We start from the raw sequence: 14,918 nt of genomic DNA, 5'->3' as shown, positions 1-14,918 counted from the left end.
ATAACCAACTGCTTATCAATTATGCAATAAAACGTCTTAATGGCCGTTGTCGTTTGCCATTTAAAATGCAATTTAATTTATGCCTTTACTAAATTAATCACAATAATGAATAAGGTCACCTGTGGGTGTGTTTGCTCCGTGTGGACCAAGAGGCCCTTGCGAGCTTTGTACTAAATTAAGGAAACAAAGAGGGTCGGAGAAACATCGGGTCAAACTCATTGTACTTAGACGCTTGATGATTCCTCTCATTACACAGGAGGTTACTGTCCTACTTCCCTCTTAAAACAACAATGATTTAAGCTCTGTCTCAGATTTGACACTATTAACTTCAACAGGGACAATTCTGACAAAGATATAAGGGTCATTTTACAAAATGGGTGCTATTTGTGCTCCCCATATACGCTCCAAAAAAACTTAACAAAAAAAACAAAACAATAAAAACAATAAAAACTAAAAAATAAAAAATTGTAACAATTGTACAGTTTATTCACACTTTTACTATGCTAATATAGGCATTTTACTAAAAACACCAATACAAATCAAGTAACGTAAATGTATTTTGTCTTTGTTTTTTTTTTTCCTTAGGTCTGTCCTTGTCTTGTGTTTCTAACTTCTGTTTATATATGAATTAATGTGAAATATACAGGAATAAAATGCTAGTACATTGTCTTTATTTTTCTCTGTTTGTTTAGATTTTAGTTGACAGTGTGTTATTTAAAAATTTGGTTGTTGCCAACCTACTAACTTTTACATAATTTTCCCATTTTAAAGTAATATAAAGTAAAATAAATTATATAAAACCAAAATGGAAATGTCAACATTGTTACATTGATTTTATAAAGTAAACCAGTGCTATTGAAAAAAAATAGATTTTTGTAGAATATCTATAGAGCTACTGAACAGTTTCATGACATTTCACAGGACTAATAAATCTGTCAGCCCTGTTACCTAATAGAAGAATATTTACAAAATTGTACTTTAATAATCCCCAAATCAGAAAATGCGTCTGAAACACTGCATGAAAGTCAAAAGCAATCAAACAACCAAAATATGTTTAATGAACAACAAAACACACACAGAGATGAAGAATTCTTTCTCTTGAAGTTTTTCTTTTCTCCTCTCAGTTGTCCTGTGTGATCCTGTCTTTCAGATTCCTCAGTAGATAGCAGTGTCCTCTGTTCTAAATTTAGCCTTAGAAAGTCAAGCTAGAGAGTGAAACGCTCACCCACCAGGCTTTCCTATTTCTGTCCGCACATCCTCAGACAGAGTTATCATGATCAGGCTTATTAGACTCTGTCCAGGTTCTGGGTGGTCTACTTGTTTTTCCTACGACTGCTGCTGCTGCTGGGTGTACATGCAGCTCTCACAGGGGAAGTACAGGGGTCATGTGACAGGATATCAGACTCAGTGTTTTGTCTCTGGTGTTCTTCAGGTGGGCTGCTCCAGTGGAGGTGAACGGCCTGCTGGAGTTCTACATGCTGTACCAGTCTGCCTTAGGAGAAGAGCCGGTCGTCGTCTATAACAGCTCTGAGCTTTTTGAGGATTATACAGTGCGGAACCTCGTCCCTGGATCAATCTACCTGTTTCAGATAGCAGTGCGTTCTCGCTCAGTTTCACCTTACACACACCTAAATGAGTAAAGGAGGGCTCAGCATGCAGATATCATATCACTGTGACTTTCAGTTTATTTCGTCCTTGGTAAATTTATTAAAATGTGCCTTTTTAGTCATACTGTATATAGTGCAAAATGAACGTTGTGTGTCACATCAGCACACAAACCTTCATGACTCTGATTCAGATTACAACATAGCTTGCCTGTCAGAGTTTCATTTTAATTTTGTATTTCTTTTTTATTAACTTATTAATTGTGTTAAGAAACTTGTTTTATATACATTTTAACAGAATCTAAAAATAATTTTGAAAAAAGTTTGTATTATTTGTATGCCAATTTAAGAAACTTCTAATCAATTAAATATTAGAGGACCACCTTTTTTATTATATTTAGATTTTTCTTTTCTCATTTTTAGTTCTTATTATTATTTTATACTCTAGTTCAGTGTGGTTCTGCAATTTTTGTCTACATTTTCACAATATGCAAGTCATTTTTAAATAATAATTTGTGTTATTTATACACCAGACCAGATGTAATCTGCTATTTTTTTAATTATTTATTTATATTTTCTGTACTTATTTTTGGAAAATTTATTTTTTTTAATTTGGAATGTTTCACATTTTCAATTGATTTGAACTTGGTAAAATGTGTTAACATCAGCCTACAGCACAACAACTGGTCAACTTTGTAAATGTAATATTCATTGAAATTATTAGAGAATATAAAAATAAATTTTGTTTGTATTTATGTAATATTTAGACTGGATCTGCTGACTTTTTCCACATCTTTAGGGCTTATAGTTTAAGGGAATATCTCAGAATTCCGTTGATAAAAGCTGAGAGTACTACAGTCTTCTAATTCAAAAAATAAAAAAAAAAAAAAAAAAAAAAATCAAAAAAAAAGAAAAACAAACACTTACAAGGAAGGAATGTGTAGAGCTATTGTGGAGCTATTTTCATTTGAAAATTCTTTTTTAAAGCATGTTTATGTTTATGTATAACTGATGATGCCACTTAAAGTTTGTCCTTTGACCTGCAGGCTTGCACGGGAGGTGGATGCACCCTCAGTGACCCCAGCGTCGCCCACACTGAAGAGAGTTCACCAGAGGAAGTGCCTGCCCCCAACATCCTGTCACTCTCCCCATATTCCCTCAATGTGTCCTGGACCCCCCCTCGAAAGCCCAATGGTGAGTGGGGTTAAAACTAATGCCCAGCAAAGGTGAATTCATATTCCAAATGGCCATTTAGTTAAGGGTGCTTCATGTTTAATGATGGGTTAGTACATAGAAAAGGGGACAGGAAAAGAGGAGCACTTTGTGTGGCGGTGCGACTGGGAGCGCGCATGACAGAGGAAAAGAGGGTGCTGCGTTTTAAGTGGATGAAAAGTGCTCCCTTTTGACTGATGCTGTGAACTGCAGCTTTAGCGCAGCAGCAGGTTCATTCACTCAGCCTGAGCACTGGATGAGGGACACCACTGCCGCCCCTGCATTTGAGAGCAGATGCAGATTAGGAGAAGTGTTTCTGGAATTCAATCCTACACATTTGCATTTTGGTGAATGTTAATTCCCATGAAATGAACATCTATTATATTTATATATATTAAGTTTGTATGTATTTATAAGTATCTATATAAACTATATTGTTTTATATAAAGAAAAACATTAGTTTACATGGTACAGAAAATAATAAATAAATGATTTACTATTTTTTGTTTATTCATCAAAATCTCTCTCTCTCTCTCTCTCTCTATCTATATATCTCTCCTCTCTCTTCTCTCTCTCTCTCTCGTTAATATAATAATATTATATATAATTAATATATCTATATAATTGAATATTTATTTATTTATTATATTATAATAAAAGACATAAAGAATGTTATTAACTTAATCTATTTCTAATATCCTGCTGATTTTTTAGGTGGATTAAACTTTTTCTATTATGGTGTGATTAATTGTATAAACTTTTTGGAATTTGTGTGGTGAAAACTAATTCTACGTTTTAATCTTGTGTGGATATAAACTATAATCGTAGTCAAATTGAGTCCAAATAAATTGTACAGTATTTGATAAATAGTATAATACATATTGTAATAAACAGTATATTATATATATTATTTTACAAAACTATAAAACATATAATAATATATATATAATATATATATATATATAATATATATATATATATATATATATACTATATATATATATGAAACAATTAAATAGGACACAACTGATTAAACATTACAGAGTATGTAATAAAATTATTTATTTAAATTAATATTTTTTTTAAACATTGTATATTTTGAGGAATGGTTAAGGTTTTCCACATTTTCAAATACTGAATTAAAAAATAAATCTTTAAAATAAAAACTTGATCTTGTGTAAGTGTTAAATGCTAAATTTTAAAATAAACATTTTAATGACATCTTATTTTTAAAAACAGAGATCAATTAAATACACAATCTGAAAAATATAGATGAAATCTCCTTTTGCATTGATTACAGAAAATACATAGCTTTTATTATTTAATGTACTGTATTTTGCATCTCAAGACCTACTCAGTGTATTATTATAGAACTGTTACAAATAAAATTTTTATTTTAAATAAATGCAAAATAAAAATGCACAAAAATTAAGTATTTATTTCATATGAGTTAGTTAAAGCTCAATATAATTATTCATAATATTTGTCTGTGCACTCGGCCAAGATGAGTTGTCCTCCTTGAACCTTTTAACTGACCGGTCCATCTTGAGGGGTGTGTCCCGTGAGCAACTATAAAGAGAGCAGGAGCAGTATACGGTTGTGTTTACATGTTTTACAGCACTCTTTCCCTAATGTTGGCTTTTAACGGAGGGCTTTAAACAAAATGGCCAGTTTACATCAGGGCATGTGAGGAAATCAGTGGAGCAAACAGTATTTGGGTATAAAAATGTGTCTTGGAAAAAGGGTTTGTGATGAAGGGGCAATTTGAGCCTTTATAGCAGAAGTACAGTGAATGCTGCATGTTTTTATTGATTTTCAGGCATAAATGAATTTCTTTTTATCTTATTTTGGTTGTTGTTTAGGTCATGTCCTTAAAGACGATGTATGTTTGAAATGTTGACTGTAGTCAATGATTATTTTGGTACTGTAGGGACATCTATTGTATTCTTGATTATACGAGAGGTTTACATGTCAAGCACAACCTCTATTCCCACGTATGCTATTGTCCACATGCTAAATGTGTATTCATTTCCTCCGCACAGGTGTGATTAGCAGCTATGGTCTTTGGATGGATGGCACGCTGGTGCAAAATTCGTCCCTCATGGGCTTCGAGGTCAGTGATCTGTCCCCATGGAGCCTCCACAGCTTCCGTGTGCAGGCCTGCACGGCTCAGGGCTGCGCTCTGGGGCCCCTGGTGAGAGTCCACCACATTTACATTATGTTAATGCCTCCTCTGCATGTCAGATGGCAGCTCAACATCATAAAGGTGATCAATTCACTCTGTTCAATAAAGCACCTTCTGCTCACGCTTGACATTTGGTATAAATGCCACTCTGGGCTGGTTACTGCTTTGATGGGCCATATTTGGGCATTTTTCCAATATGTGTGCAATATTTAGTCAAATGGCCAGTTCTGCAGACACAGCAAAAGTTGGAGCAAACAGCGTGAGGTTGGGTGGCTGTGGTGTTGGGTTACGAAGTGTCTGATCATTTAGTGGACAGATGGTGAGGAAAATAATGCAGACTTAGAATTTGTATTTATTTATTTTTAACTACTGTTTTTTTTTTTTCTCTTTTTCTTTTTTTTATAATTAAAATAATGCCTCTTTGCGCAGTCTCAAATTATCAGACAATGTGAATTGCGACTTACAACCTACAATACCATTTAAAAGTCAAGATTTTTTCAAATGTTTCTTTTGCGCATTAAGGCTGCATTTAGTTGATCAAATGTAGAAAACAGTATTATATGATCACAATAGTACGATATTATTACAATTTAAAATAACCTTTTTCTATTTTTTCAGGATTCTTTGATAAATAGAAAGGTTAATAAAAAAAAGAATTTAAGATTTTTGTAACAATGTGAAAAACTCATTGCTGTCACTTTAAATCAGTTTAATGTATCTTTGCTTGAATAAAATTATTAATTGAATTTAAAACAACAACAAAAAATGTAACTGACCTCAAACCTTTAAGCAGTTTATTTTACTACAGTAATGTAATTTTTAACATAAATTGAAATATTTAACAAAACCCATTTTGCTACAGTTTTTGTTCTGTTCTGTTCTGTTCTGTTCTGTTTCATTTTGTTTTGTTTTGCATGGCCTACTGTCATGTAGTAATGTCAGTAGAAAAGCAAAATTATTTCATACAGAGATCAAATTATTAAAATTTGATCGAACAAAGACAAACTATTTTTGGATTAACATGCGCTGATAAATATAAAGTAAATAGGGTCACTTTAAAATAATACATTTCATAGATATAATACTTGTACTAAATTTGCCGTATTCGTAAGTTATATTGCTTTATTTTGCTATGCTGCTAAATTTCAGGTTCTAGTGTTTATGTGTGTGTGTGTGTGTGTGTGTGTGTGTGTGTGTGTGTGTGTGTGTGTGTGTGTGTGTGTGTGTGTGTGTGTGACTTGTTTACTTGATATCGCGTGTGTGTTTGTGTAAGTGGATTTAGTGTGTGTGTGTGTGTGTGTATGACTGGATATCGCAGGTGTATTTGTGTAAGTGGGTTTACCCTGACCTCAGTGCTTTAATTTTGTTCCATCTCATGTGCCATGTTTTGAAATGACAATAAAAATTCTCGAAATACTTGAATCCTTTAGATTTCATGTTGACTTTAAGTAAAACTAAATGCTTACTTCTAGTTTTAAGCGGACATTATCTTTCTTTCTGTTGTCAGGTGGAAGGCAGGACTTTAGAGACCCCTCCCGCTGGTCACATGTCCCTGTATGTTCTCAGTGAGACTCCACATTCAGTGCGAGCCAAGTGGGAGGCCCCAGCTAAACCCAATGGAAACCTGACCTACACAGTCCTCTTCACCGGTCCAGGTAAATCAAACTTAACTGCTCCCTTCACACCTCCACATCCTCCCTCAGTTCCTTCGAGTAAACTATCATTGCTTCCCTGCATGCTGCCTTTGCTCCATGTATTGACTTCTACTGTTTTCCCTTTGTTTGTTTACAAACAAAAAGGCTGAAAGATCAAACCTTTAAACACATTACAAGTGTGCAGTCACATTGTACAGTACATACTGAACATGCATTCATAATGTCTATGCCATTGGATATATATAGCTTTACTGGGGCTGTTATCTAATGGTTAGTGCATACTGAACTCTGGTGCACAGGAAAATGCAAGTATCATGAGTTTGAATCCAGCAAAATTTCCAAAAAGTTAAAGTGGCAAAAGGCCATAAATATATATTAATGTTCAAAAGTTTGGGGTCAGCAAGATTTGTGTGTGTGTGTTTTAAATTTAATACTTGTGTTTTTCAGCAAGGATGCATTAAAGGGATACTCCACCCCAAAATGAAAATTTTGTCATTAATCACTTACCCCCATGTCAGTCCAAACCCGTAAAAGCTCTGTTCATCTTCGGAAGACTGCCAAATAAATAACAGTGTCAAGGTCCATAAAAGGTAATGCCATGCTATTTACATGGCAGTCTATGGGACAGTCTCAAGCCTCCAGGTTTTCATCCAAAATATCTTATATAATAATTGTGTTCCAAAGACGAACAGAGCTTTTATGGGTTTGGAACGACATGGGGGTCAGTGATTAATGACAAAATTTTAATTTTGGATGGGGAGTATCCCTTTAAATTGATTAAAAAGTGACAGTAAAGACATTTACTGTACATATAATTTCTTTTTCAAGTAAATTCTGTTCTTTTGAACTTTTTATTCTTCAAAGAATCCTGAAAACAATGAATCATGGATTCTACTAAATATTAAGCAGAACATCTGTTTTCTACAGATAATAATAAGGAATATTTTGTAAGCATGAAATCTCAGGATATTAGAAAGATTTCTGAAGGATCATACAGTATGAAACTGAAGACTAGAGTAATGTTTGAAATATCAGTTTTCCTATCACAGGAATAAATTACATTTTAAAATATATTCAAATAAAATGTACTTATTCTGAATTGTAGTAATATTTTAACAATGTTACTGTTTTTACTGTATTTTTTATAAAAATAAATGGAGCGTTTGAGATATATATATATATATATATATATATGGTGTATATATATATTGTGTGTGTGTGTGTGTGGTGTGTGTGTGTGTGTGTGTGTGGTGTGTATATATGTATATTATATGTATATGTATATGATATGTATGTATGTCTATATACATACATCCGACCTTTTCCTTTATAGCCCCATAGGGCTGGTTTTATCTATTTTTAAGGATTCAATTTGCATTCATATACTGTCAGTATGATGAGTGAATTGAGTGTAATGCTGAACCCTGTGTCCCCCATTCTTTCTTTCACATATCCTGCTGGTAGCATCCAAAACTCTGTGTATTTTTCTGGTAAAAGTCCAGCCAGTCTCAGATGAAATGACTGACCTGCACCTCTATGTACTGCTTTTTTTTCCTAGTCTGCCAGGCCAGTAGAATAGAGGTCTCCTCTCCATTAATCAAGAGTTCATCTGTACAGATTCTACACATTTAGTCCTTCCAACAGACCTGTTACAGTGTGTGTGTTTCACTATAGCCTACTTAAATGAATACATTGACATTTTTATACCGCATAATCTTATAACCCACAATGTTATTTAACCCATAATGCGCTTGTTTGTATATATATAAAAAAATAAAAAAAACAGAAACAAAGGTTGATTCACAGACTGCCATATTACTCCGTCAGCATCTAATTAAGCTGAGCTCACCTTATCGTTAATATTTGCAGAAGATTGCTTACAAAGCAATCAGCTGGCCGCTTTGATGGACCCAGGCCTTACTTCTGCTGCTCGTATGGATAAATAAGAATAAAATTTGTCAGAGATTTGTTGTTCAGCTGTGGTTTTTTTCTTTTTTCTTTGTGTCATTGACTTACATAATGCTGAATATGTAACTTAATACACCCGTTGTTTGCTGTGGATACTCAGGGGTTGAAAGTTAATGTATTATTATTTTGCTTATTTCTATTTAATTAAATTTCTATTAAAATATCATTTTTATTTAAACTCTTCAGTTTCATTGTGGCTTAGAACTGATTAAGACACTGTGCTTTTCAATTTGATTTTCAGTTTTTTATTTTTTTGTCATTTTATTTATTTATTTAATTTTTTTTTAATAAAATTAATAGTTTCAGCATTAAGGGAAAAGATACTTTATATGGTGGCCATCGTGGTAACATCACTAGGCACCATTTTTTTTTTGTTACTCAATAGGCATACATGTTTAGTTCCTATCTGCTTGAATAAGGAAAAAATAATAATTGCTGTTTCAATAACATCTTTTTCAAATCATCAAGACATCTGTGGTAACAAAGTTTGATTCTTAAAGTCTAGTCATGCTTAAACCTTGCATTTTTCAGAATTTGTCCGGCTAATGTGCATTTTAGGGCAAACAAACTCAATCAAAAAGGTAATTGACTCTTTTAACTGGTCTTATATTTACCAGCACAGTTTTTTTTTTTTTTTTTTTTTTTAAATTAACTGTATGTAAACGTTTATTCCCATTTGAATTTTCTCCTCTTCGCTTCTAAATAGGTTTTTTTCTTTACAAGCATTAAGTATTAATTCTCATTAATAATTAATGACGAAGCATTTAAATTATTAATGCAGTGTTTAATGAGCAGGTCGCAATTAAATTTAAACTCTGAGAACAAAATACTGTTAAGAACTCTTTGTTAATGTTTAATGGCTCATAAAGTATGAAGACCATTTTCAAACCATGCTATTTTGAGGAAACTTGGATTTATACTTGATGGACACAGGCATTGCTTTGTCTGCTTCTGCTGCTCATTTGAATAAGTAACCATTTGCTTCCCCGTTGTTTTCTTTCATTGTACATTGAGTATACTGCTGTAATCTGTGACTTACTATACCAGCGGTTTGCTATGGATCGCTCCTCAGCTTGCAGCCTCAATCTGAAGGTATTGTGTCAGAGCCCAACCAGACTGTAAAAGTAGCTCTATCCTCGTACCAAGCAGGACTAGCAGCTTACGGACTACAGATTGTAAATTCCTTCGCTAGTACAAGCAGATGGAAGTGACCTCTCACAAAGGCAGCCACGTCCCCCCTCTCATAGACCAAGAACTTTGGAAGTATTCTTCTCGAGCAGAGAGATCAAGATTATGATGTGCAGGGAGATTTGATTTTTGAGCAGTAGTGCGAGATCTTCTTGACGTCTAGCTGGACCATCGTTTCGTCCCACCTAAACTCTTGTGTTCCTCCTTCCCGCTCGTTTCCTTTTGCCGTGCCGATGCGTGATTTCATATCACTATTTGTGTGTCACTTGTGGTTTCGACATACACTCCTCCTGATGGAGATGATACGGCATTACCCTTGAGTTGGTGAAAAGTTATTATTTTTAATGGCTTTGCCATTTTCCTCCTTGGTCGTCATTCTTGATTATATCATTGGCTCCAGAGGGTTCAGCACAGTTTTATTTTTGTATTATGTGGAGTGTGTTATTCGTGAGGGAGGGTTTGTTCGCACCAGCTGTCGAGGCTTTGGCAGGGTCAGAGTATCCACAGGACGTCTCACCTCTCTAGTCTTTCTGTCTTTTGTGGCCAGAAGAGAAGTTTTAAGCAATTTCTAGTCCCGCCAGTTGATTGCTGGATAATTTATCGGCGGTGGCTTGCTATCACAGATTAAGGGAAATGTCGATCAGTAATGACCCGTCTCTACCATGTTAGTAATTGCAGTAAAGCCCAAGCTTTTATGGTCAAAAAATCGGAGTAGGGGCTATTACAACATGACGACAGGGGGTGATAGTCAAGGGACTGTGGACTGAGGGCTAGCATTGATTAAATATTTGACTACTAATCCTGTGATTGTATGTAGAGCTTCAGGGAAAAAAGTGACTCTTTTTTAAACCGTTATATATTCTTTAGTCTCCCAAACCCTTCCATTTATGATCTCTTCTTGGGAAATAAAGTGTATGTTTTGCTGCATCTTTCTTATACTCCCCCATCTATTGTCTTACTCCCAGGCTGAAAAGGGGGGAAAGACTCTTGCCCCCATTAAAAAACCTGAGACAAATGCTGTTTGTGGCAGTTCATTTTATAAACCGCCAAAAAGCGGAATAGGTAAATTGGAAGCAATTATAAGAATTAACTAAAAAAAAAAAAAAAAAAGCCTGAGCTGTAGATGACTGTTTAATGATTCTTTAAAGGGCATAGAGTTTCAGATAAATTAATTAAGCGTGTTTTTTTTTTGCTTAAACAGGTAATTTTTTACAAGTGATCTGGGTGTGTTTTTCTTCTGTTCCACTTGCACTGCACAGTAATGTAAAATGTCAGCTAAACACTTAAACAATGGAGGAGAGATGCATTTGTAGGCTTCCAGTTGCTGGGACACTTCATGCCTATGGATTTCTTTATGACGTTTGCATTTCAAGCCCTTTAGATGGGGAAGGGTGGAGGTTATGGACTCGGCCTGCACACACATCTCCCTTCTTCTTCTTGTGTGATGGTAGAAGTCTATCTGGTGAGAGGTGAGAACTTGGGGGAATTAATTCCCTTTTAATTTGCAAGCAAGGCCGTATATCCTGCAGTCGATTGCATTACAGTAAGTGGTGGTGGCTGGGGACTTGGAGGCTTGGCTCTTGACCTCTTGGTTAATGTGCAACATGAATGGCTCTGACTGAAAGCATTACAGCCAATGAGTGGGGAGTGTGAGAGATGTGTTTGAATTTCTGTAACTGGTAATGAAACCTGTAAACTGAAATTCTGGTGCCTTATCCTGTAGAGCCATATTTTTTGGGTGAATAAACTAATATTTGACTGATTTATAGTTGTGTGTACAGATTAAGTAGGATAGGCAAAAGATTAAAAAAAATAAAAATAAATTACACACTTACGGATGTATCTGTGTCCGTAAGTCTTTTTTAAGTTGTGACTTTGCAATGCAAACACATTTCACTTGGGGAAATTTCCAAATCCATTTTTGCATTTTATTTCGATAATGCTTATTACAGCTAAGTAAGTATGTGAGCATCTTGTTTTTTTTAATGGATTTTCTTTGTTTCTTGTTTTTAATATAGCTCTTTATAAGGCTTTTACCAGATTGACAGTATGCTCACTCACTAATTGTTTTGTGTCATTATTTATAAAATTGTATTTCTATTTTAGAGGAAAAGTGTTGAATCTGTGTTTTTTTCTGTGGATCCAGCTTCCTGTGTGTTGAATCAATGTCTGGGCTGGCAGAGCAATCAATCCCCATTTCTGGATTAAGACCCAGACAGCCAAAGCCTGGGCTTCTCTGTGTCAGCAGGGCACTGCGGTTCTCACACACAACAACACACACACACACACACACAGAGAGTGTCCAGCATCTTCTCAGTCTAAAAAGGGTCAATGTGCTTAAAAAAATAAGGTTCCTCCAATTTATAGGATAAGTTTGATCTGTGAACCAAATTGGCATGTATCATGCTGACACCTTGTTGTCGATGATCCAAGAAAATTGGATCTGTATTTAGGAGCTTATCGACAAAGTGATCATCATCCAAGTTCCTGAAGATGTCTCCAGGTCAGTGTGGCTCTGATCCTTTGATGGGGCTTTATATGGATGTTAAATTGCATCTCTGTGTGTTTCAGGGTCAGAACCTTCAGCAGTTTCGAAACGCCAGACACAGAGACAAGAGAGCTGCTCAGCACTGATAAAGAGGGGCCAGTGGGTGTCTATGGGATGGACTGCTCTGCCATATTCTAATTACACTGTGCCTGGGGAAGGCCTGTTCAACAGTCAGGGCTGTGTGGAGAGCTCTCCCACCAGCCGTCTCTCTCCCACCAGGAGGTCAGTACCAAACACAGCTTTCTGTAATAGAACACCATTTACATTTGTTGTTACAAAAGACTAAGTAAGTTCACACATCTGCTGCACATTGAAGCATTATGTTCTCTTGCTATATAGTTTGATCTTAGCTTACCCGCAGCATTAAATTATTGCAATACACAAATTACAAACATGCAATGTTTTTTTTTGCTTACAAACATGCAATGTTTGTTTACCAGAGACTTTTATCCAAAGTCACTGAGTTAAACAAGATAACACATTTCATCAGTTCATGCATTCCCTGGTAATTTTCTAATTAATTAATTAATTAATTTTAATGAAACATTAATCATCTGTTGTTTTTAATTTAAGTTTTTATTATTATTATTATTATTTATTATTATTATTATTAATTATTTCATTTATTTTGGGTAGCAGGGGGTGCTAGCTTAATTGAACATAGATTGTAAAGATGGACATGGCTAGAAATCTTTAGGAAGAGAAAGCAGAAATGAAATCAGGCCATGTTGCAGGCCAGACTTGAATCTGTGTCATTTGAATAAGCACAGCTTAATGTAACTACAGTATGTGACAAATAGTGCACCATGTCTTTAGAAATGTGGACCTTTTTTTAGGTGAAAAAAATACAATTATTAGATAATGAAATATGAAATAGGAATAGGTTGGAAGTTATGAAATCGAAATGATCCTCAGAAATCTCATAAAGTCAACTGGCTGAAACATCAACATCTGCCAGAAAGCTGACAAGAATATGATTAGCGCAGTTAGTTGTAAATCAATATGCAGTAACTCACTGAGATTTTGTACACAAACCAAAATGATGCAATAACCTGATATTGATTTTTTTTTTTTTTTTTTTTTTTTTTTTTTTTAGTGTTATTTGTGGTTTCCCCTTCCAAAACTTATCTTCATAAGTAAAATGTGTATTTATTTTCACGTATAGAATTTCGAAACGCTCTATTTCCATAATATTGCCATGTTCTTCCTTAACAGACAGCCTGTAAACTTCAGCCCTGGCTAATCATATCTGACACAGAGCTACAGGCTCTCTGCACTAATGTTTAATCACATGCCTCCACATGGGTGGAGAGCGAGCTGTTTGATCAGGCTGAATCTTCTGGGCCCCGTAACATTGCTTTGTACGGGGCCAGCAGGGAGACATTGGACATCTGCTGGCTGACAGAGAACAATGCTCGCTGCTGGTGATCTAAAGACATGCCATTTCCTGTCTATGGCAATGGCAGATAAGAGTGTATGCACACAAGTGTAGCCACTATAAGTTTATTGCCACACTAAGGAGCCACACTTTCCCACTGTTAAATTGTTGTTGATTTTAATTATGACTCTTATGGCTCCAGAATGTTCTTTTTTACAACCTTCTCAGGCAAATGAAAGGTAACAACTCATTGGTTAAATAGGTCTTAGCCAATCCTTCCTTTAACTTAATGGTGTGGGAACTTATTAAGCTGATTTATACAGAGAATGGCTGTTGGGAAGCATGTAACATGCACTGGGTTTTATGTGTTTAAGGGAAGGTAAAATACCATGGAGGAGAAAAAAAGACAATTTACTGATTTCTCCCTTATTCCCAACCCCCCATTGTGTTCAGAGAGAAGGAATGGTTGGAAAAGAGGGGTCAGTGGACCAGTGTTTCTTCAGATGAGAGTGGATATTCAGTGCAAACTTTACATCTTTAGAATTCATTTGAAATATTTCCCTTTCTTGTTGCTCTCCTTCTTATTCTTTTACCACATGTCATAACCAGTCGCAACATGACAACAGTATATAAATGCTTTGTCCTACGCTGCAAAAAAAAAGTCTTTCTTGATCAAAGAGACTGAAGAGACACGTCTTTCGACCTGATAACCACCTTTGTTTTGCTTAAACGTTCTGTGACAATTATCATTCTGTCTGTACCTGAAATGAAGATCATTTTCCTGTAGGGAAAAGAAAAAAAGTTGTTGGGACACGTTTCATGAACAAACATCAGCATTTGAAACCCCAGAGCTCCACCGTTGTCTCATCTCTCACGGAGGTGAACGGAACGCTCATTCCCAGAGGAGTGTGTATGGATTGAGGATTGATTCGGGGGAATGGGACATGGCCTTGCATGTTCTTAGATGATGAGGCTGACCTGTAAACACCACTCCATGTTAATGCCCAGCCTTTAAATACAGACCAATCCCTCTCCTATGTCCCTGTTAAAAAAAACAGCAGCACACCCAAGTTCTGTGAAATTGTTCAAGTTCAACACAAAGACACAAGAAGTATAAATTTTAAATACCACACGTTTCCCTCTACTTCTTTCAGTAGATCTTTTGGTTTGTCTTAGCTGA

General features: G+C 35.2%; 1 protein-coding gene across 1 annotated transcript in view; it reads left to right on the top strand.

Annotated features, from left to right (window-relative positions):
- The window catches only part of LOC109054737 (usherin-like), a 196,342-nt gene that overhangs the window by 93,896 nt on the left and 87,528 nt on the right, over window positions 1–14,918 (top strand). Inside the window, 8 exon segments of the mRNA XM_042773393.1 lie at window positions 1,433–1,595; window positions 2,651–2,798; window positions 4,859–5,010; window positions 6,509–6,656; window positions 8,223–8,226; window positions 12,390–12,453; window positions 12,455–12,562; window positions 12,564–12,582. Coding sequence (XP_042629327.1) covers window positions 1,433–1,595; window positions 2,651–2,798; window positions 4,859–5,010; window positions 6,509–6,656; window positions 8,223–8,226; window positions 12,390–12,453; window positions 12,455–12,562; window positions 12,564–12,582 — 806 coding nt within the window.

The sequence above is a fragment of the Cyprinus carpio genome, chromosome A17, assembly GCF_018340385.1.
Source record: "Cyprinus carpio isolate SPL01 chromosome A17, ASM1834038v1, whole genome shotgun sequence".
Classification (NCBI taxonomy): Eukaryota; Metazoa; Chordata; class Actinopteri; order Cypriniformes; family Cyprinidae; genus Cyprinus; species Cyprinus carpio.
Note: the sequence above shows the minus strand (reverse complement) of the source record. Positions and strands in the feature narration are given on the sequence as shown.